Source organism: Schistocerca serialis, chromosome 4, assembly GCF_023864345.2.
Source record: "Schistocerca serialis cubense isolate TAMUIC-IGC-003099 chromosome 4, iqSchSeri2.2, whole genome shotgun sequence".
Lineage (NCBI taxonomy): Eukaryota > Metazoa > Arthropoda > Insecta > Orthoptera > Acrididae > Schistocerca > Schistocerca serialis.
In genome coordinates, this window is record NC_064641.1 from 64430731 (window position 1) to 64455806 (window position 25076).

Below are 25076 nucleotides of genomic sequence, written 5' to 3' on the forward strand. Positions count from 1 at the left end.
AAACCTGTAATGTTTGGATACAGCATTAGTGGTGTCTTGCATGACACCGACACGTTGTTTAAATATCTGGGTGTATAGAAGAGGCCCTAAATTCTTCCCGCCGCTTTTGAATTATTCCTAGTGATCACATTTCTTCCCTCATTCTTATGTATTTTCAAATCTGTTTTCTACATCTACTTGTGCCACACAAAATTGTGAACCTCAGCCTAACCAATCCTTCCTCCCCCCACTCTCTTTTCCCTCATTCCAGCATACACATATTCCCACACCTCATTCTTTCCGCTCTTTTTCACGTTTTTGAATGTTTTTTTGTGTATTTATTTGTGTGCTTTTTATGTATCTTTTTGTGTTTTACATGTTTGAATATTATGCACATAATTTTATGTATTTTTACACGTCATTCTCTGTTTAACAATCTCCATCACAATCACCTAACACCTTCATTTGCCCAGTTCCCAAGTTGTTTTCAGTTTCCCTAATGCCATCCATGCTTCAATGGACCCCTGCTCCATCTTTCTGCACCAGTTCAGAAAAATATCCCTTTCTCTGGTTAAAACTCAGACCAACATACAATTCTTTAAACGCTGCTTAACCTGTGGAATCCCCCTACAGGCTAACCGTAAAAATTCCATTCTCTGGATTCCACCCCGCCTATCACGATGACCTTTACCTTTTCAGATTCTGTAAATCCCTGTCCATCACAAACCAGGTACTACAAAGACATACACTCCTGGAAATAGAAATAAGAACACCGTGAATTCATTGTCCCAGGAAGGGGAAACTTTATTGACACATTCCTGGGGTCAGATACATCACATGATCACACTGACAGAACCACAGGCACATAGACACAGGCAACAGAGCATGCACAATGTCGGCACTAGTACAGTGTATATCCACCTTTCGCAGCAATGCAGGCTGCTATTCTCCCATGGAGACGATCGTAGAGATGCTGGATGTAGTCCTGTGGAACGGCTTGCCATGCCATTTCCACCTGGCGCCTCAGTTGGACCAGCGTTCGTGCTGGACGTGCAGACCGCGTGAGACGACGCTTCGTCCAGTCCCAAACATGCTCAATGGGGGACAGATCCGGAGATCTTGCTGGCCAGGGTAGTTGACTTACACCTTCTAGAGCACGTTGGGTGGCACGGGATACATGCGGACGTGCATTGTCCTGTTGGAACAGCAAGTTCCCTTGCTGGTCTAGGAATGGTAGAACGATGGGTTCGATGACGGTTTGTACCGTGCACTATTCAGTGTCCCCTCGACGATCACCAGTGGTGTACGGCCAGTGTAGGAGATCGCTCCCCACACCATGATGCCGGGTGTTGGCCCTGTGTGCCTCGGTCGTATGCAGTCCTGATTGTGGCGCTCACCTGCACGGCGCCAAACACACATACGACCATCATTGGCACCAAGGCAGAAGCGACTCTCATCGCTGAAGACGACAAGTCTCCATTCGTCCCTCCATTCACGCCTGTCACGACACCAATGGAGGCGGGCTGCACGATGTTGGGGCGTGAGCGGAAGACGGCCTAACGGTGTGCGGGACCGTAGCCCAGCTTCATGGAGACGGTTGCGAATGGTCCTCGCCGATACCCCAGGAGCAACAGTGTCCCTAATTTGCTGGGAAGTGGCGGTGCGGTCCCCTACGGCACTGCGTAGGATCCTACGGTCTTGGCGTGCATCCGTGCGTCGCTGCGGTCCGGTCCCAGGTCAACGGGCACGTGCACCTTCCGCCGACCACTGGCGACAACATCGATGTACTGTGGAGACCTCACGCCCCATGTGTTGAGCAATTCGGCGGTATGTCCACCCAGTCTCCCGCATGCCCACTATACGCCCTCGCTCAAAGTCCGTCAACTGCACATACGGTTCACGTCCACGCTGTTGCGGCATGCTACCAGTGTTAAAGACTGCGATGGAGCTCCGTATGCCACGGCAAACTGGCTGACACTGACGGCGGCGGTGCACAAACGCTGCGCAGCTAGTGCCATTCGACGGCCAACACCGCGGTTCCTGGTGTGTCCGCTGTGCCGTGCGTGTGATCATTGCTTGTACAGCCCTCTCGCAGTGTCCGGAGCAAGTATGGTGGGTCTGACACACCGGTGTCAATGTGTTCTTTTTTCCATTTCCAGGAGTGTATCTCAATGGCACATACATTTCTAAACCACCTCTGCTCCCTCCTCATGATACTGTTAGCTCAGAATCCTGACTCCATGTAGACCGTATCTGAAATTGAATCCAGCACCTGGGACAGCACTCAAGTCCATAAGTTACCTAGCCTGCTGACATCCTACTGCTCTCTTGGGGCACCATTATCCAACCCCTATCCTGCCCACAGTGGTCCTCCTCGTCAACCCCTCATAGTACCCAGACTCCGCCTAGCTGACATTTTCAACCATATAGAAAAATAAATTATTGCCATTTATTTTTCAATAAATAATTTTTAAACGTCCTGTTTATATTTGATTTACCTTCATGTAAATCTTTATATAATTATTACCTTGAAACATTTAGTTTATTATTTAGATTTCATTAAATTGTGCATAAAATAAAATTCTGTTGTTAACACAAATTAACAAACCAGAAATGCAGCTGTAGTAGTAATAAAGAAACACGTAGTTGCTAGAGGAATTCAGTGCAATTTCTCCCATTTACAGAAATGTCCTTTGAAAAAATAGATTTTTTCAAACTTTTTAAGACCATGGCTTCCTTGACCTGAATATAAACACCTGCAGCTCCTTTCGCACACAGCATTCAGCTAGAAGTGTGTGGTAAATAAATTTAAAATGTTTATTATCAAAAACAGTCTTGATCACAAATTATTTATTCTGGTGACTGGTTTCGACCACAATTGTGGTGATCTTCAGACCAATGAGTAAGAACCTCCTTCTGGTGGTAAATCACTACTGGTGAAGGAGAAGGAGGTTCTTACTCATTGATCTGAATATGACCACAGTTGTGATCGAAACCGGTCACCAGAATAAATAATTTGTGATCAAGACTGTTTTTGATAGTAAATATTTGTAATAACATTGATCACTGTTCATTCCCACAATGTATTCAAAAATAAATAAATTTAAGTTTTGAATAAAGTTAATAGCAGTAGTTGTTGCTTTATTAACTGTTGACTTAACAAATTTTACTCAGTTTTAATGTCATTAGATGTTATACTTGCAATGAAATTGTGAGCTTTCTTCTTCATCATCAGTTCTTCGAACCTTGACATAAGGTCAGAAATTGTGACTCACATCCCCTCCTCCACATTGATTTGTGATCCAGATTTTGTATCAGTGACTGCCATGTTGAAAAACCTGCCTCGTGTAAGTAGGATGTTGCAATAGTTATTAAAACTCGTAGGGCCTTGTTTCCTGTTTGCAGTTATTCTTGGTTCACTAAGCTCCAAAATGCAGGCAGTGATGAAGGAATGAACTTCGATTTCGATGCGGAGTCTGAAGAAATATCAATAAATTGCTCCTGTTCCTCAGTAATAAATGCTGATGGAGGTTCTGTACTGAAAGGACCTTTGATCCAGTTGTGTTGATAAACTTGTTCCAGAAAGTGCTTCAGAAAGTAATCGCTGAGTTCATTTAAATGATTCACAAATACAAACTTCAATTCTTCACTCAGCTGAAAGTCATTGTCTGCTCAAACCATGTGAAGAGCAGAGAAAACATGATGTGTGTCTGTATCAGCCACCTTTTTTTCCACAATAATAGTTTCTTTCTGAAGGCTGAAACTTTGTCTGACAGTTGCAGAATGTTGGTCTCATTACCTTGAAGGGATACATTCAGTGAACAGATATTTTCAGAGATGCCACAGAGATACACCAACTTCTAAACAAACTCACTCTCTACAAATTCCTTGGAATTCAAATGTTTTTTCTGGAATAAGGTAAGAGTAAATTTCATTCGTGAGTTCGTACACTCATTTCGAGATGTTCCCAAGTCAGAGCCAGTGAGAATTACTGTAATAAATTAGAGAAATATACTCAGCACCTATATAAATCCATGTTTGTTGAAAAGTCTCGACTGAAGTGGCTGGCTTCCAGTGAAGTTTACGACTTTGATCGGTGATTGAAAAATCTTCTGAAGGACAGGGCTCATGTTGTTTTATTCTAGTGCTTCTTGGTGAGTAAAAAAATGAGTCAAAATAGTCTTTACAGATCAGAGCTTTCAATTTGGCATAGCAGCCAGCCATACTGTACACACACATACACAATTTTCCCAGTTAATATTTTTGCCTTGCATAAAGGAGTGTAGCAGTAGCACTTCAAGGACATGACGTACTTTTATTCCAAGAGTTATTGTCTCGCAGAAAATAAGATCTGTGTGAAGTTTTTTGCCATATGTAAAATGCTTGTAAAAAATTTGATGTGAATCATTGTAGTTGTCTGTAGCTTCATTCAGATGAATTACAAAATCACCATTACCTTTGAGTTTTTCAACCAACTGGTCATTAATGTCATCAGCCATATTGAGTATTGAGTGACTGTTAGGTTTGTCTAACAAAGACTCACTAGCCTGTAGCATGACAGCTGACTCACCTTACATAATAGACACCATGTCCAGAGCAGGTAGTAAAATAAGGTCTTCCGCAATGGTGTGAGGAGGGTATTTGCTCTTTGCTACAAGGTAGGCAACTTTGTAAGATGGAAGAAGAGCCTTTGTGGGAAACATAACTTGTTTAGTGACATACTTTCGTTTTTAACTTGTGGGAAAAGTATTCTCATGGTTTGTTTACCAAACTACCATGATTATATTCCATGACATTTCGTTTTATTAACTCCCAGTAGCTGGTAGTTTGAACAAATTACACATTATGGTCATTCTTCTTTCCCAACAGCTGTACACGTAAAACTGGAATTCAAATAACTATCATCATACTTCCTGCATTTTCGTCTATTTGTGTGTTTAGAACTGCATGATAAATTTGAAATATCACTTGTGTACTCACATTTAAAGATTTACCCATGCTGACAAAGAAACACAAATTACAGAGGACACACAACAGTTAAAAATGATAATTTTTGACAAAATGACAAAACAGCAAAACTGACTGTCAGAATTAATATTACGGAATAAAAACAAATCAGCCACTTACTGTGATTCGCCTGCCATAGTAACAACACTTCCTTGCCAGCTGCTAGGTATATCTGCTAGCACTCACATTGTTCCTGAACACACAAAGAAGATAAACCACATGTTTTTTTTTCTTATGAAACCACTGCAACACCCTCACTGTAAGGCTGCAACACCTCTGGGTGTTGAGATGCACAGTTTGGAAACCTGTGCCTATTCTGTTAATGGAAAATCGTGGGCTGTAAAAATTGGATTGAAATTTGAATGAAGTATGCTAACACCATGGTCATCATTGAAAGGCTCTGCAGTGCATCTGAGGCTTGCACTTGATGGAAGATGTTTACTTATAAGTGCTCTATAATATGGCTGTGTCACAAAGTTTTAGAATTTTTTGTGTTTATAAAGAGTTGACTTTGTGCTCATCTTGTTGTAGACCATCTTACTCCTCCAGTTTTTTTCATACTGTACCAGCAAATTTTATTTAATTATTTTCTCAAAGAATTCTTATTCAGATAAAATTGTATACATGCAGATGTGAAGTATTTCTTTAAAGAAGTTTATTGTTTGCCTTCCTGTTTTGCACAATTGTAATGCAGCTTATTTTTGTTTATTTATTTCTATTTACATTTCATTTGCAGTGAAGTTTTGGAAAAGTCAGAGAAACTGTCATAACTAATCTGTGAAATTCTTCTTTATGTCTTAGGAGCTCAAGAATGAAGAAAATATTATTGTCCTCTCGGATACAGATGTGGATGATTATGAAGGAGTTGTCTCTGTTAAACCACTACAATGCAATACAGAAGTACCGAGACAAGGAGCCACTGTTGAAGAAAATCGGCTACTTTCTGAAACTCAAGGTGAATGCATTACCCGGAAGCGACCCAGTGACATCTCTCATGATGTGCCAAGCAAAGTGCCCCGAAAAAGTGGTCCAGAAAACAATCAAGTGATAGACAGTGCTACGAGTGACGTGTATAGGTCTGATTGTAGTGTTATAAAAGAAGAACCCTATGTTAATAACAATAATAGTGCAATGAGCTGTGATATAATCAAAGAGGTTACAGATATTACATGTATGAAAGAAACTCTTGCTGACATTACACGTCAGGTGGAATCAGATGCCTTCATTCACGGTGCTACTGATAAAATGCTTGTAAATATCACTGATGGAAATCGTGTAACAGACAGTACTGTGAGTACCTCAGTCATCTCAGATGGTAATCTTTTAAGTGAGAGGTCAGAAATTACTGACAGTTGTGTGAAATCCAGCGAAGAGTGTGCGGACAGAACTTATAAGAGAGGTTCACAAACTGGTTCTACTTTTAACTTGAAATCTGAAAATGAAGGTAATGTGGACGGTGTTATTGAAAGCAGGGGCATTCATGTTGTGAACGATGATGGTAATAATTCTCAAATTGATTCTGTTCTTGCGAAGGACACAGTTGAAGATACATCTCTCAGAAGTATTAGAAGCTCAGAGCATAAAGAAATTTTAGAACACTCACTTAGTAAAATTTGTGCACCAGAAAAAGTTTTTAAAGAACCGTTTAGTAAGGCAAATAGTGAAACAAATAGTTCAAAATCCATAGGTGTCCATTCGACAAACAGTACTTTTCATACAAACATTTCAAGTGATAGCAGTGAAGATAAACACAAATTAGTTTCTTTGAGCAGAATTGAATCTAAATCCATAGACCTGCCTTCGACAAATAGTACTGCTCTCACAAATGTTTCAAGTGGTAGTAGTAAAGAGAAACATACATTACCTTCTTTAAGCAGAACTGAACCTCTAGCAAAAAGGAAGGAAATATTTGAAAAGTCTTGTAAATCTGACTATGGAGAGACAAATGCCTGCCAAGATATGGAAAAAGTTCCATGTCAGAAGGACCAAAGTGCTCTAAAATTGAAAGACTTGGTGATTAAGGTTGAAAAACTATCTGAAGCAGAAGTGAAACAACACCAGATCAATGAAAATGCTGCTAATGAAAATGCTAATGCAGATGAAAGCATGTTAAATTATACTTTAGATGATGACATAATTGTTATAAGTGATGATGAGGAAATGTTTCCAAGTTCTCAGCTGTTTAATGAACCATTACTTGTTAAACAGGAAGTACTTGAAGAAAATGATATCTCTTGCACCACAACTGATGCCCATCAGGATGATATGGAAGCTATAGACTGTGACATTGGTGGAATTACGATTCCTATTGATGATGATAGTGATGATGATGGGGATGGGGATAATTGGTTCAGAAAACTTTCACAGACATATCATGATTCCATAAGTGATGAGGAGCTAGAGATTAAGAAAGAAGATAAGATCTCGATACATCCATCAGAGCATGATAAAAATATTGAGGAGATAAATAAAGTTACTGAGTTAGTTGGAACTTCAGTAAAGGATGACGTATTTGAGGAGACTCGTGCACAAGAGGAAGATGATGATGTGACACGAGAATTTTATACCAAACCGCATCTAGAATCTGGTCCTAGTATAAGTGACAAGTTTGAAACAGAACCTTGTGATGAAGCGCATGCTAGTAATATGTTACTTGATTTGCCAGATGAGGGACAAAATGATGTAGTGTCCAACAAAAATTTTCAGGATCTTGCTGACAAAAGAGATTATGAGGAAACAGCCAGTGAAAAATCAAAGGGAATAATTTCCAGGAAACCCATAATAATTGAAGCACCACATATGAAGAAAGTGAGATCTCGTGAAAGATTACCACCTTCCAGCAAAATGAAGCCCAAGGAGCAGAAAGCAGTTAGCTTGGATATTTGTGCTTCTGCTCCACACAGGGAGTCAAGTTTAAAACAGAAGAGGCTGTCAAAGAAAAAGAGAAACAGTTCTTCAAATGCGAGTGCCATTCCTCTAAATGAAAAGAAGGAAATTACAGAAGCACGTAAGAAACGCTTAAAGGAAATTGCAGAAAATAAGAAAAAAGATGAAGACACCAAAGAAGTTAAACGAAATGCAACTCTACGAGTTAAAGTTACAGAAAGAAATAGAGGAGCATTTCTGACTGAAAGTCTTCCTATCTCATCTGCCAGATCAGGTAAAGAAGAAAGTAACTCTGTGAAGAAATTTGTGAAGGATGATGTGTTAAATATTTCTCGGACTGAATCACTATGTGATTCTAGTAAAACAGGTGCATCCTCAAGCACCTCTGCCATACCAGAAAGTGTTCAGGCAATAGTGGAGGGTAAAACTTCAAGTACGGAACTGAGCGGAAAACGTAGAGAAAGTAAATCATCTAATAAGGAACCAGAGAAAAAGATAAGTTCATTGCCTCGTATACCTCGCTTGAGATCATTATCTTCGGGTCCAAAAGGTTGTGATCAAATTTCACCTCTCCAAGACTCACCACAGAAGTGCACTCGTGCTAGTAATAGTGCTGTTAGTACAAGTACTTCTGCAAATGCAGAAACTTTGTTGACAACAAAAACTCCAAAGAAGAAAAGAATAGCTAGAGTATCCAGAACAAATAAAGCTACAAATGAAACTGCCCCTCAGAAATCTTGTTTAAAACAAATTGGGAGCACTTTATTAAAAACATCCCAAAAAAGTAAACGTGTATCTTTCAGCGGAAATTTGACACATGTAAAAATTTTTGAGATACAAGACGGTGCACACCTTAGGCCAGTAGGGTCGATAAAAGATGCTCCTCTACCTAACTTGCCACCTGTAAACAGAGGGACTGGCAGTTCAGAAAGTGAATCATTTTTAAATGAGGTCATCAACATAATTTGTCAGTGGAATCCTAAATGGTTGGAGGTGAGTAATCCTCAGAACATTAGTAAGTAGTTATGAATTTATTGCTAACTTTAAAGCGTGTTGAAATTTGCCACCACTTTAAATTAGCTTGGTGAATTGTAAAACAGCGAATTCTGTTCAAATAGTGTCATTTGCAGTGTGTGCATTGTGACTGAGTCACATTTTCCAACAGTTCATGGAACATACAAATTGAGTTGTTGTTAGTGATAAGTTGATTATAATGTTTTCAGTATTGTAGAGAGGTGATTCTACACACGTGTTATTTCAGCATTCAGAGCTCTTGTTATTCTTTGGATAAGCTGCAAACAAGGCCAACCTGTCAATAAGATGCATTACTGCTGTGGAGAATTAGCACGTGCATATTCCATATCAAATTTTGCATACTGAAATCTAAATAAGAGAGCACTGGATTTTTTACAAAATTGAGGCAAAAATCTCTGTCACCTTTCAAAAGATTGTACAGAATCATTTCTCATTTGCGTCTGTCTGTCTGTATTTTGTTGCTGTAGTTTGAACTAATTGCCAAAATCTCAGTATTAGAATTAACATGGGATGGTAAGTGGAGAAACATTGTTCTGAAATTTATTCAGTCAATCAGATAGTAGTAATCTGCGAAAACTTTTGGTTCAGTACATACTGTACTAATGGAGGAAGATATTGTTGAGAAGATATTTCTCTTTTGTGTAATTTGTCATTGAAGCCTGATAGTCATACCAGGTTTTTGTAAAAGGCTTTACGGACCAGTTACATTGTGCTTAATTTCTGGTACCTGTAAAATCCTGACATGTAAAAAAACTTATTAAAAAGTATATGTATTTAATCTATGGTATGTTCAGGACTCAAATATCAAACTTCAAAAGCACTTCAATGCATCTGTCAAAAATTCTTGAGGAAATTGATTTTGAAATTTTCTGAGTGACTTTAATCCTTGAATAATATTAGCATTTTTCAGCTGGCCTCATTGTTCTGTGGTACTTTGCTTGCCTGTAACACGAGTGGCCCAGGTACGTTTCTTGGCTGATGCAAAATTTTAAACATAGGTGCATGGTCTGCAGGTACATCCATTAAGCGTAAAATGCATAAATACGAAAAAAATTTATTTGTTATGTTTTCTTAGTCTAAACAATCTTTTATAAAAAATTGGTAATTAAGAATTTATATTAGCAATGAAAGATGGAATTTTGTGTGTGATACATAATTAGAAATAAGAAGCAGTAAATTTTTCATATAAATGACAGATATGTGTTAGTTAGCATAAGTTTGATGAATTTTATGTTTAAATGACATGGGTGTTCGAAATGAATGGAAAAAGAGGAGAAAATAATTACTGAAACAAGACGCAACCCAACGATCCAGCAGTTACCTGTCACAAATTTTGTATTTTCATCTTTATGAAATGCTAGTCCAACTTACACCTTTGTTTAAAATAATGCATTGGTTGAGAATTGAATCCAGGTCACTCATATTGCATGCGAGCATTCTACCAAATAGCCAAGTGGCATGTCGAAATTTTTTGATAGCTGTTGTGAGTTAAAGACGACTGGTAAAAGTCGATTTTCTCAAGAATTTTTGAGAATTGCATCTAACTGCTTTAGCTAATTGATATTTGAGGTTTGAACTTCAAATACCTTGAATATAAAAAAAGTTACAAAAATCCGATTGCTGTTTGGTCATCTCACAAGTGCAAGACACACTTAGCATCTCATTCCATTGCCATAATTTGTGGGTCCTGCCTATTCCAGACCGCTCTTCTCACGTCTAACATCATCTTTCAAACTATTGTTTCATAACATCGTTTCTCATTTACTTCTTTCCCATCTAATGTTTCCACTCTCATTACGTGCCTGAATGTTTACTGTGCCCAACAATTTACAGCAACAGCAACTAAATTTGAGCTTTATTCCTTTGCCATGTCTACCAACTGCGACAGACTCTGCTAATGATGCTAATCATACATTCATGGTTTGAAAATTATGTTTATTTGGTGGTCAGACGTTTTTCCTGTCATCACATTTCCTTGCTATTCTAAGTGAGGTAAGTGTGTATCCTGTCTGCCTGTGAATCCTGTATACTTTGTTCAGCTTATAGTCGTGTTTCAACCTTGTAGAAAAAATAGTGTCTTTGTAAGTAAGAAATGGCACAAAGTACATAGAATGAGAAAAAAGAAACAAGATTGCTCGTATTGGAATACAAATATAGTTTGTCTTGAACTCGTTTCTTCTTCTGTCAAAAGTCTCACCGAAATCCATCAACTCAGTGGCAGTTTACTACAGATAACATTTTGCACTCTCCTGGGAGGCGCAAATGGCAGACATACTGCACAGGCCCATGAGAAACAACTGGAAGAAAATCATAGAATGAAGGCTTTCACGGCAGGTGTTGTCATCACTTAACATTTTCAGGCTGAGAGTTGGTAGGCTTGTTTCTATATCTGAAAGATGACATCTACTCAGATTTAGTGCCAGTAGCACAAGAGTGGCTCTTGTAGTGTCGCTATGAAGATGCAGATCGGGTTTACTTTAAATACATCCTGTAATGATTGCAAGCGTTAGTTACCTTTGAGAATGGATGTAGTGAAGTGATATTAATCAGAAATGCATTTAAGATGAAGAAGACACCATTATCAGCAGCTCACTGAATTTGAACGAGGTTGTGTAATATGGCCACGAGGAGATGGATGCCCCTGCTATGATACTGCTGATAGACTTGACGGGAATGTAACCATTGTAAATGATTATTGGCAGTGGAGGTCATGGGAAGGGTACAGTCGTAGAAGACCAGGCTCCAGATGGGCATGTAGTACTGCTGAAAGGGAAGACCGTCATGTTCGGCGTATGACTGGTGCATCATATTGCATGTGGAGTAGCAATTTGAACAGCAGTTGGCACCACAGTGACACAAGCAACTGTTACAAATATGTTACTTCAAGGATATCTCTGAGCCAGATGTCATGTAGCGTGCATTGCACTGACACCAAACCACCATAATTTGCGACTTCTGTGGTGTCAAGCGAGCACTCGTTGGTGGGCGGAGTGTAGAATCTGTTGTGTTTTCTGATGAAAGCCAGTGTCATGTGTTGGTTGGAAAGTGGCCAATCTGTTTGTGGCCTGGATGCACTGACCCTCAGCTGGAGTTGTGATCTGGAGTGTAATTTTGTATGACGATAGCAGCACTCTCACGGTTATCCCGTGCACCCTGACTGCAGATTTGTACGTCAATCTGATGGTTTGACATATCGTGTCCCATTCGTGAACAGAATTACAGGGAGTGTTCTCCAACAGGATAACACTAACCCACTTACTACTGTCGTAAGCCAGCATGCTCTACATTGTGTCGACCGGTTGCCTTGGCCTGCTCGATCACCAGACCTGTCTCCAATTGATCATGTATGAGACCTCATGGAGCGACAACTCCATCATCATCCACAATAACATTAACCATCCCTGTAGTGACCTCTTGCTTACATTAACCTGTGAACTTGCAGCATTATTCACTTAAATATGTTACCTAGAAAAATGTATTCCTGAAATTTCATTACTCTACATTAATTATTTTTTTGGTGTCGGAATTATTTCCTGTCAGTGTATAGGAAGTGGGTAATCAATAACTCCTGGTGACACTCGAGAATTAGTTTGATGTTCTGACTGGATTTTAGCAGTAAGTACTGCTAGTCTGCTGCGGAGAATGGGTACAGGAACAGCTACTGCAGAATAAGATTGCACGAGAGTGAGGCTACTTTTCAGAGTTAAGCTGCAGCTTTTTCACCAAATAATTCCACAGATTTCAGCATTGTAAACTATGCCAAAGACAGTCACCAAAGAACCAATAAAATTCAGCGTTCCAAGCGTTCACTGTAAATTACTTAAGCTTGTTGCCACTGCATGAAAACTCTGCTAAATTCAACAAAATATGTCGCATGCATGAAAATTCTGCTGAGTTTGAAGCAATATGTCACATGCATAATTTGGAGTGCCGTGCCACTGCACACTAACTTTTATACTAAGTGTAAAACTTGGGCTTCCACCACAAATTGGACAAAGTTCAACACTGTGGCATTCCAGCTGTCGAGAATCTGTCTGTGCAACTTCTTCTAAACTTTGAAATTCAAATAATACACACATTCTAATCATGCAATCTCTGATTTACACACACACACACTCACACACTCTGCACACTCAGTTCCTATATACCTCTGTTCCAGCTCTGCCTCCCCATCTCTTACCTTTACTAAAAAGACATGGAAAATGAAGACAAATACAGCTTATAATCTAAAAAATTAAAGCTATTGACACTGAAGTGTGCCACTTTCAAAGCGGCATCTGCTGATGTGAAAAACAACTGTGTTTGCATTTGTTGTTCGGTTTCAGCAATCATTTATTATATTTCTCTTATCGTAAGTTACTGTTATTTGATCAGTTTAAAAGATATCATTAAAAACTAAGCATGAGCCTATTTGTTTCCAGAAAATTTCTCCTGCTCTTACCATTGATAATGACTATTTGTCCCTAACTTAAATGAGTTGCATCTAAGACTTACAATTTAATTATTTCCGGGAAATACACATCACCTAGTTTATTGATAGATACAAAATGTTTAATATTACTATTCTTTACAGTATTCTACTATTATCTGTTGTGATTTGTGTTTGTATACTCTGAAATCACTTACTTAAATGAAATAACAATTATGACAAATATCAAACAATGGAAATTCGGGGAAACCACACACACATTCATGCACACAGTCAAGCACACATCACACACACATGACCACTGTCTCTGGCAGCTCAGACCATCATGCCACTGGCAGAACTTTTCCAGCAAAAAGATTGAAAATGACGAACTCATTAGAGGAAGTTTGACTGACAAAACAGTCATCCAACTAAGTGAATACCATGGCCAAGCAATCAGAAAGAATACAAAGAACTTGGAAGGAATGAGAAAAGCAGTATGTGCAATGTTTTTACAAGACATCAAGTGATGAGAAGCCACTGCACAGCTTATGTTCAATTGACTGGTGTGAATACTGCAAAGCTGAGGCTGCAGAAACCGAATATACCTTAGAGCCATCGTCCCTGAAACTGTTGGAGCAGTAATAAAGCCAGTAAATAGAGATCTAGCATTTCATTGTCTTCTGAAGTAAAAGCTCGAAATGTAAATGTGTCTTTTGACAATGTTTTACGGACCAGGGTGCACAAAAATATATTTGTGACCTTGAAAACACTGAAGACTGGTGTCAGTGATGCTGTAATCACCTTCAGTGATGTAAATGCAGAAAAAATAAAGGTTCTGAAGCAATTTGGAATTAAGCCTGGCTATAGCACACAAGCAGTCCTACAAGAACTGGATAGACACTGACTCTCCAAGACAGAAATTATGGTCAAAATACAATTGAAGCAACAAGAACCCTCAGACGGAGAAAGAGATTGCATCTGGTTGATCCTCAATAAGATAAAGATTGCAAATATGGAGAGTTTTAGGTTGTCTCTTCATTCAATAGTGAGCTTTCCTTTACTTCAACTTTCAAATGCTGTTTCTGAAAAACAATTTTTTTTCCAAATGTTTCCCATTATCTGAGAAACTACTTAAGCCAAAGCTCTGAAATTTTTACTTCTTATTGACAGTGGTATTATGTTTATGTAGATTACAGTGGTAGAGATAGCATTTGGAGTTTGATCATAAAAAAACAATTTTTTTTAAAAATTAAATATTTTTAAGACCTTCATTAAAAAATTCATATCTTGATTCCTAACAGAGTTAGATATTTGAAAGTAGATCATTTAACATGTAACATATGACTCCAGGCAAAGTTTTGTTTTATTACGTTGGATATATCCTGAGAGAATGGGTATAAATATGTTAAAATTAACATTAGGAGGATGGGACATTGATACTCCCCACAAATTTCTCTCTTTCACATGCCTGTGGTCTTATAATTTTTTTGTAATTACAGTGGCAAATGGTATCCAGTCAATTTTTTTATACTCTGCTTCTGTTTGGGACATTCATTCATTGCTTATATCGTTGTCTAACATCATGTCCTGTTGCCCACAACAACGTATGTCCTCATATCACTAGGGCAATATTCTTCTAAACATACAGCCACAATATTCAACTCTACTGCAACATTTTTCTTGTCTCCCATACATATTAACTATTTCGTTAGCATCGGCATCATTCTGTTATGGTCCTGATTTTGAATTTGTTGGCGTGCGAGCTGTGCCTTCTAAATTAATTTTGACAATTATTATTTTTTTGCCATCAGCCATTCCTATCATGAATCGGTCTTCACATGATGCCTAGAAGTCTGTGATGTGTGGAGCTTTCCTTCACCTGAGAACAGTTCTACGCCTAGGTTCTGGTATTTGCAAAAGCATGTGCCGAACCTGCCTGCTGCACAAAAATTCTGCTTTTTGGCTCTTTGAAATCAGCAGTCTCATTTATCCTGTCTTCATTTTCCTCTCTTATTTGTTCTTTCAAATCATAATTCATGCCTTTAATTTTAATGAATTCATTAAATGTCTTACTCCGAAATCTGTAATCCTGCAATCGGAGCATCAAGAATGATGCTCAAATTTCAACATGCTCCTCATGTGCTACCTTATATGTCTTGATTGCATCTCCTATTTTCCATTCAACATTATTCACATGCCCTTCTATTCTTATTTGAGGTCTATAATTTTACCTTTCAGACTTTCCAAGTCTTCTGTTTTTACATTCACAAGTCTGCAACTTATCATTCGACACTACAAAATTCACAGTTAAATCCCATGAACTATATGCTACTCTCTCTCCCTCTCTCTCTCTCTCTCTCTCTCTCTCTCTCTCTCTCTGTCTCAGTTTGCTAGCAAGCCAGATTGCTCGGTCCCCTCTTTGAATCACATACATTGGGTGACTTCTTAATCTGATTAGCCATGGCTAGTGACATTTCAGCAAATCACAAACACTGTGTTACTTCTTAATTTGATCAGCCACGGCTAGCAACATTTCAGCGACCACACACAAATACAAAGTTTAGTTGCTTGCACTTGAATACTTGTTGTCCGACAGCTGTTTCAATGTGTACTGGCTGGGGTTCGTTCACATGCCGTCTTCACTGAAAAGCGTCTCCATCTTTTCCTATCCTCCCACCACACTTCTTTCTCCACTCTGATCCAGTCTTCTCCTCTCATTCTCTCACTTCCACAATCCATCGATCTCTCAATTTTCCTCAGGTTTCTTGCCTGCATTTGTCATCTCATGGACCTGCCTTGATATTCTGCCAACTCCCAAGTCTTTTAATATGCCCATACTGTCTTAATCTGGTCTTTTGCATGGGCTTCTCTTTCACTATTTCTCTCACTGTCTCATTCCTTACTGTTGGTGTTCTAGTAAGTCCTATTGTGATTCCTTGAAATTTCATCTCACAAGCCAGTGTTCTACTTAGCTGTCTTTCCTTCATTTCCCACATTCCTGATGCATACGTGTGTACTGGAGCGTAATAAGCTCGGTATAACATGTGTATACTTTCTGGTGGCACATTTTTTTCTCTAGGCCAGGCTTTGTACACTGTGCAGGAAGCCATGGGTTTGCCTTCCCCTTTCAAATATTCTCCTTATCATTTCTCCCACTGTCTTCTATTATGCTCCCCGAGTACTTGAAACTGTCCACTTTCTTTATTACTTAACCTAATACAGGTTGATCAGAACTTACTGTCCATTTACAACGAATGTTGGAAACGACATCTACAGGCAGCTATATGAGTTTGAATCTGCTTAATTTTGTTGGAAAACATTAATTTTGTTGGAAAACATTTTCTGCAGACCTGATTGTGATATGCTTCTCACAAACACACTTATTTCAGTTTTTAATTGCTATAAATTTTGCTGTACCCAAAAGAAAAAAGTGTATTGGAGTTAGGCCCATTGAGCAAAAGTGCCATAGGTTTTTGAGATGACATGTTCCCCAAAAAAGTCTTCCAGAAGGTGCATAGTGTTGTTGGCTGTGTGCACAGTTGTGCCATCTTGTTGAAACCCTGAGAGGTGATTTCATCTTCCATTACCTGAAATTGTAGGTCATTAATTAATAACATTCACTGTTCAGGGTTTCATCAAAAAATAAAGATTCAGAAATGTGCCGTCTGGGTATTGCTGCTCACACTCCACTTTTGTGACAATGCAATGGTGTTTCAAGCACAGCTCAAGGATTCTGCGTTTACCCTAATGATTATTCTCCATTGACCATAATCATGTGGTTTGTGTGGTAACGTGACAATAGAGGTGGAACCAGGACGATTCTGTAGAGAAGGTCATCAGCAGAATCACTGGTATTCCTCTCAATAAAAGATATCATGAGGTACAGTCTTTGATGGAAATATTTTTGAATTCCTCAGGGTGCTCTGGTCCAGTGCACAATTTGTCAATTCTGGCTCCCATACTTAGCGCCCCGGGCCAGCGACATTGACATCTGATGTCAGCCCACTGGACTACTCAACCAGACCCATCTTTGATCAGCTTGCTAATTCAGAACGAGCGGCATTATATTTGCCTCAACGGTAGGAAAAGGTTTTTTTGTTGACGTATAAACTGTCCACTTGTAATAAAAATACTTTGCAGTCTAAGACAGAATTTTTTTATTACCAACAGGATTGTGATCACTACGTCCTTGAAACAGTGTCACCATTTCAAAAATTTTTCTTTATGAAAATATTGTCATCAGACCTATCTTAAAGCTACACCACTTCCACTCCAGCATTTGTACTACAAATTTATATTATTAGTGCTTATACATAATATTATGGCTTATATTGGAAAATTAACGAATATACCATGGATGCAACAAATTAGAAAAGGCATTCAAAAAAACCCAGACAAAAGCAGTGGAACTAGTAGAGAGGAATTTGTCAGGGTCCATATGTAAATTATTGTTTTGTCATTACTTAGCTGTGTTGTTCTATATAGAGTTGTGAGTCAGTTATGTTGTTCTATTTTCCTTCCTTAATCTCACTCAGATGATACTGTAATTTTTACACTTCTGTTTGATTTTACTCTTAGCTTCACCAGAAATTAGCGCTTTTGATATTGTCAGTTGTTGTGTCCAATTTGTCTTAGTCATGTATGGACTCAGTTCATCAGACCCCGAATGCTTCCACATATGAGTCAAACCCAGGACCTTTGTCTACAAACTGAGCAACCTGTGCACAGTTACTTGGATAACGGTGTTGGTAGAGCATGTGCACGCGAAAAGCTAAGGTACCCGGTTTGAGTCCCGGTCTGACACACAGTATTAATCTGGCACGAAGTTTCGTATTAGCACACACTCCACTGCAGAGTGAAAATTCATTCTGGAAACAACAGGTCAGCATGTGGTTAAGCCACATCTCTGCAATAGCCTTTCTTTTGGGAGTGCTAGCTCCACAAATTATGGGGAACTTTTGTGAAGTTTAGAAGGTAGAAGATGAGTTATTAGCAGAAGTAAAGCTGTGAGGATGGGTTGTGAATTATGCTTGGGTAGCTCAGTTGTTGGAACACTTTCCCACAAAAGGCAAAGGTCGGGGTTTGAGCCACAGTCAGGCAAATGGTTTTAATTGCCAGGAAATGTCATATCAGAGCACTCTCTGCTCTGAAGTGAAAATTCATTCTGGAAATAATTCCTAAGGCTGTGGCTAATGCATTTCACTGCAATATTCTTTCCTCCAGGAGTGCTCATCCCACAAGCAATGCAGAACTTCTGTAAAATTTGGAAGGTAGGAGATGATGTACTGGTGGAAGTAAGTCTGTGAGAATGGGTTGTGTGTCATGCTGAGGCAGTACAATTAGTAAACACTTGCCTGCGAAAGGCAAAGTTCCTGAATTTGAGTCTTGGTGTGGTACGCAGTTTCGATATGCTGGGAAGCTTCAGAAGAGATCAGTAATTCCAGAATCAACTTGTTGAAACATTTGTGTAGCTTTTCTCTTAGGTTTAGCTGTGTTTACAACTTTTCTAAATTTATTAAATGGTTATTATCTTTATCCATTCATTCCAGTCTCTAAGTCAGTACCATCTCACTTCCATCTCCCGTTGTTCTGTGTGTGAGAACCTATCAATTTTGATGTCCACCTGCATTGTGAGGATACATTTGACCACACCCACCTCAAAATCCAAGCCATTATATCACCACTGTACTCTTACTCATTGTGGTGAGTTTTTATGTCCACGCAGGCCACTGTATGGTGTGCAGTAAGAGGCTCATGTTGTATAATATTGCTTCCTTCCAGCTGCTTCACTGTATCATTGGTAGATGGTGTGTAGGAAAAAAAAGATTTGTGACACTCCTCTGTGCAGGCCAACATTTTTCTAATTTACTTTCGTAGTCTTTACATGAGGTTCACTCTGTAGGAGGTAATAAGCTCACCGGAGAAAGCATTAAGTCACCACCTTAAAAAATCACACTGGTCACTTTGGAGTGCTATAGATGGTATAGATCTGGTATTAGGCTGCCATGTGATCCTTCACTGCGGATGTAAGCCATGGCAGTGAAATGGTGTGTGTGTGTGTGTAAGGGGGGGGGGGGGGGCAGTCACTCGTATGTAATCAGTGCTTAACATGCAGATATGACAGAGTGGCAGAAAGGAACTGTTGGGTATGGAAGTGACCATGACCAGTTTGAAAATGAAATTGCCTGATGTGTTGAAGTGTCAAAGTGGACTGGTGTACCACTCATCACCCTGCATGCAGCCAAAGAGCAGCAGTTACAAAAAGATCCTAACTGACAGGAAGTGCAGACACACATTATGCCTTGTCAATGGAAATTGTTTTCAGACATGACAAAAATTGCTGATTTCAGTGAATGGAACTCCAACTCAAACAGTGTATGGGAAAACATTACAGAGAGAAGTGCATGCAGTTGATACTTGGAGTTGAGTACCTTGCAAAAGGCCATTACTCACCCGTGGAACTTAAGGCTGCACATATGGAATGGGCCAAATGACACTGAAGAGAGACAGTAGCTGACTGAAGGTTTGTAAAGTTTTCTGACAAGCTCTACGCTGCTGCAGCTCTACAGAGCCCTTGTTCAATCCCACCTGGACTATGAGGGTCTGGTTTACGATTCGGTGGTGCCCTCAGTGTTGCGTTTACCTGACCCATTGCACCACTGTGGCATACGCCTAGCGACGGGAACTTCTGGAACGAGTCCGGTGCCCAGTGTCCTGATGGAGGCCAGAGTCCCTCCATTGAAGGTTAGGCGTACACAGCTGCTCGCCAGTGATGTTGCACACATTCGTAGTTCTCCTGTGCATCTGAATTACTATCGTCTTTTCCCAACCACGGCGGTTCATCTCCCGCATCGTCGGCCTAGGTCACGGTTTACTATTGCGGTTCACATCCGGTCCCTTCTGTCTGAACGGTGTCCTTCCCGTTACCACCTCTCCTTGAGGTCCATTCATGTACACCTCCATACCTAGGCCACAGATTCTCCTGGACCTTTCGCATTGCCCTAAGGACTCCATTAACCCTGTGGCTTGCTGCTATCACTTCCTCTCGATTCTCGACGTGTACTGGGGCAATGAAGTGGTTTACACCGATGGCTTAATGGCTGATGGTCAGCTTTACATATGTTCATGCAGGACATGTGGACCAGCACTCCTTGCCAGATGGGTGCAGTGTTTTCACTGCAGAGCTGGTGGCCATATCTCGTGCTCTTGAGCACATCCACTCATGCTCTGCTGAGTCATTTCTCATGTGTACTTACTCTTTGAGGAGCCTACAAGCTATCGACCAGTGCTACCCTCACCATCCTTTGATAGCGTCCATTCAGGAGTCCATTTATGCCCTGGAACCGTTCCGTCGTTCAGTGGTGTTTGTGTGAACCCCAGGACACGTCGGAATTCCAGGCAACGAACTTGCCGACAGGCTGGCCAAACAGGCTATGTGGGAACCGCTTCTGAACATGGGTATCTCCGAAACTGACCTGTGTTCTATCTTATGCTACAGGGTCTTTCGGCATTGCGAGATGGAATGACATACAGTATGCACAACAAACTGCATGTCGCTAAAGAGATTACGAATGTGTGGAAGTCTTTCATGCGGTCCTCTCACAGGGAATCAGTTGTCCTCTGCTGGCTCCGCATTGGCCGTATGTGGCTAATGCATGGTCACCTTCTCCATTGCGAGGGCCCCACCACAGCGTCACTGTGCCTCACAAATGACGGTCGTCCACCCCTTGCTGGACTGACCCGCCACTCGGCGACGTACGTTTAACTTTCCTAGCACCCTACAGTAGTACACCCTACAGTAGTACAAGTTTATATGCCAACTAGCTCTGCAGATGACGAAGAAATTGATGAAATGTATGATGAGATAAAAGAAATTATTCAGATAGTAAAGGGAGACGAAAATTTAATAGTCATTGGTGACTGGAATTCGAGTGTAGGAAAAGGGAGAGAAGAAAACATAGTAGGTGAATATGGATTGGGGGGGAAGAAATGAAAGAGGAAGCCGTCTGGTAGAATTTTGCACAGAGCATAACTTAATCATAGCTAACACTTGGTTCAAGAATCATAAAATAAGGTTGTATACATGGAAGAATCCCAGAGATACTAAAAGGTATCAGATAGATTATATAATGGTAAGACACAGATTTAGGAACCAGGTTTTAAATTGTAAGACAGTTCCAGGGGCAGATGTGGACTCTGACCACAATCTATTGGTTATGAACTGCAGATTAAAATTGAAGAAACTGCAAAAAGATGGGAATTTAAGGAGATGGGACCTGGATAAACTGAAAGAACCAGAGGTTATACAGAGTTTCAGGGAGAGCATAAGGGAACAATTGACAGCAGTGGGGGAAAGAAGTACAGTAGAAGAAGAATGGGTAGCTCTGAGGGATGAAGTAGTGAAGGCAGCAGAGGATCAAGTAGGTAAAAAGACGAGGGCTAGTAGAAATCCATGGGTAACAGAAGATATATTGAATTTAATTGATGAAAGGAGAAAGTATAAAAATGCAGTAAATGAAGCAGGCAAAAACGTCTCAAAAATGAGATCGACAGGAAGTGCAAAATGGCTAAGCAGGGATGGCTAGAGGACAAATGTAAGGATGTAGAGGCTTATCTCACTAGGGGTAAGATAGATACTGCCTACAGGAAAATTAAAGAGACCTTTGGAGAAAAGAGAACCACTTGTATGAATATCAAGAGATCAGATGGAAACACAGTTCTAACCAAAGGAGAGAAAGCAGAAAGATGGAAGGAGTATATAGAGGGTCTATACAAGGGCAATGTACTTGAGGACAATATTATAGAAATGGAAGAGAATGTAGATGAAGATGAAATGGGAGATATGATACTGCATGAAGGGTTTGACAGATCACAGAAAGACCTGAGCCGAAACAAGGCCCCGGGAGTAGACGACATTCCATTAGAACTACTGACGGCCTTGGGAGAGTCAGTCCTGACAAAACTCTACCATCTGGTGAGGAAGATGTATGAGACAGGCGAAGTACCCTCAAGAAGAATATAATAATTCCAATCCCAAAGAAAGCAGGTGTTGACAGATGTGAAAATTACCGAACTATCAGTTTAATAAGTCACAGCTGCAAAAATACTAACGTGAATTCTTTATAGACGAATGGAAAAACTGGTAGAAGCCGACATTGGGGTAGATCAGTTTGGATTCCGTAGAAATATTGGAACACGTGAGGCACTACTGACCTTACGACTTATCTTAGAAGAAAGATTAAGGAAAGGCAAACCTACGTTTCTAGCATTTGTAGACTTAGAGAAAGCTTTTGACAATGTTGACTGGAATTCTAAAGGTGGCAGGGGTAAAATAGAGGGAGCGAAAGGCTATTTACAATTTGTACAGAAACCAGATGGTAATTATAAGAGTCGAGGGGCATGAAAGGGAAGCAGTGGTTGGGAAGGGAGTGAGACAGGGTTGTAGCCTCTCCCCAATGTTATTCAATCTCTATATTGAGCAAGCAGTAAAGGAAACAAAAGAAAAATTCGGAGTAGGTATTGAAATCCATGGAGAAGAAATAAAAACTTTGAGGTTCGCCGATGACATTGTAATTCTGTCAGAGGCAGCAAAGGACTTGGAAGAGCAGTTGAATGGAATGGACAGTGTCTTGAAAGGAGGATACATCAACAAAAGCAAAACGAGGATAATGGAATGTAGTCGAATTAAATCGGTTGATGCTGAGGAAATTAGATTAGGAAATGAGACACTTAAAGTAGTAAAGGAGTTTTGCTATTTGGGGAGCAAAATAACTGATGATGGTCGAAGTAGAGAAGATATAAAATGTAGACTGGCAATGGCAGGGAAAGCGTTTCTGAAGAAGAGAAATTTGTTAACATCGAGTATAGATTTAAGTGTCAGGAAGTCATTTCTGAAAGTATTTGTATGGAGTGTAGCCATGTATGGAAGTGAAACATGGACGATAAATAGTTTGGACAAGAAGAGAATAGAAACTTTCGAAATGTGGTGCTACAGAAGAATGCTGAAGATTAAATGGGTAGATCACATAACTAATGAGGAGGTATTGAATAGAATTGGGGAGAAGAGGAATTTGTGGCACAACTTGACTAGAAGAAGGGACTGGTTGGTAGGACATGTTCTGAGGCATCAAGGGATCACAAATTTAGCATTGGAGGGCAGCGTGGAGGGTGAAAATCGTAGAGGGATACCAAGAGATGAATACACTAAGCAGATTCAGAAGGATGTTGGTTGCAGTAGGCAGTGGGAGATGAAGAAACTTGCACCGGATGGGGTAGGATGGAGAGCTGCATCATACCAGTCTCAGGACTGAAGACCACAACAACAACAACAACAACAACAACAAGCACCCTACCTTCGATGTTGGGTGACAATGCCTCAACAGCAGCTTTAGTTTTACATTTTATTCATGAGTGTGGGTTTTGTCGTTTGATCTGATTTTCAGCGTCTGCCCTTTGTCCCTCTGTGTCCTCCACCCTAGGGCTTATAGGGTGGAGGTTTTAATGTGTTGCAGAGTGGCTGGCTTCTCCTTTTTTATTCTCATGGTCAGCCATGGTAATCTGTTCTCTTGTTTTGATCTCTTCTACATGTTTCTTGCGTCTCTCTGTGGTTTTCTTGTCCGATTTTGTCCATTTCAGTATTTCTTGCCCTTCTGTCCTCCTTGTAGTTTTCTCCTTTCTTCCAGCTGTGGTTTATATGTCCCGATTATTGTACTCCCACCCTTGTGGAGTTATTTTAATCGGAATGAGCGACCGATGACATAGCAGTTTGGTCTCCCCCCCCCTCCCCCCCTCTTTTAAACCAACCAACCAATCAGTATGTTCAGTCTCTGCCTGCAGACCGTCTTCCGTATCCTAGATGAGACCTCCTCTTAAGTATGCTGAGTCTGCTGTAGACTTCCTTCCCAGTCTGGCTGCATTTCCCAGAAGCGCTCCCTAACCTGCCTAGTAGATGATCTCCCAATAATGATTGATCCCACTCTGTGTATGTGTCCAAACCTTGCTGGAAACATGGCCCCAGTCCCATGAGGGGAAGTGATTCCTATTGTCGTCTTGGTTTATTTACTCAAATTCAATCACCACCTGCAGATCTGTGATCTTGCCACTGATTGCAATTCGCCATTGGGTGAGAGTGAATGAGCCAGCTCAGATGCATTGAAAGCTGCAGTGGTGTCAGGGGCTACAGTAAATGCACAAAGGGTCCAGCAGCTTTCACCCAAGAGGTCTCATTCCTGGTGCAGCCCAAGACAGCAGTGTGAGGCTTGTTGATTGTGGTTGAGCATTTTCTAACTGTTTGTGGATAGTGACCATTTGCTCTGGCATGTACACAAAACAGGCATAACACCTAGGCATTTTCCATTGTTAGATAGGATCAGTGAAGCTTGTGGCCAAATTAAAAATATCTAAGCTGTCTCATCTGATAGTCTGAAGTTCTGGGACACTATAACTTCGGTTAAAAGTTATTAAAATATTGTACACTATTAATACAAGACATATTACCTTAATACTGATAAAACACACAATTAGACTAAATCCTATGAACATACTAAGTACTGTGGTTGCTGATTACTGCTACCTACCCAAAAACTGAAACATTGCTTTCCTTCATACTTGTCTCTTAAGAGGCTATATCAAGCTTGTTTCATTATATATTTGACCATATTACCCTTTCTCCATCCTTTCACGTATCTCATCCAAAACATTTCAAAGCACTTCCACTGTGACTATTATATTACCTACAAGCCTCAGCACTACTCATGGC

General features: G+C 40.1%; 1 protein-coding gene across 1 annotated transcript in view; it reads left to right on the forward strand.

Annotated features, from left to right (window-relative positions):
• Positions 1 to 25076, forward strand: part of LOC126473983 (uncharacterized) — a 243021-nt gene that overhangs the window by 65641 nt on the left and 152304 nt on the right. The window contains exon 6 of the mRNA XM_050101371.1: positions 5788 to 8865. Within this exon, the coding sequence (XP_049957328.1) occupies positions 5788 to 8865 (3078 nt within the window). The remainder of the gene's footprint in view (positions 1 to 5787; positions 8866 to 25076) is intronic.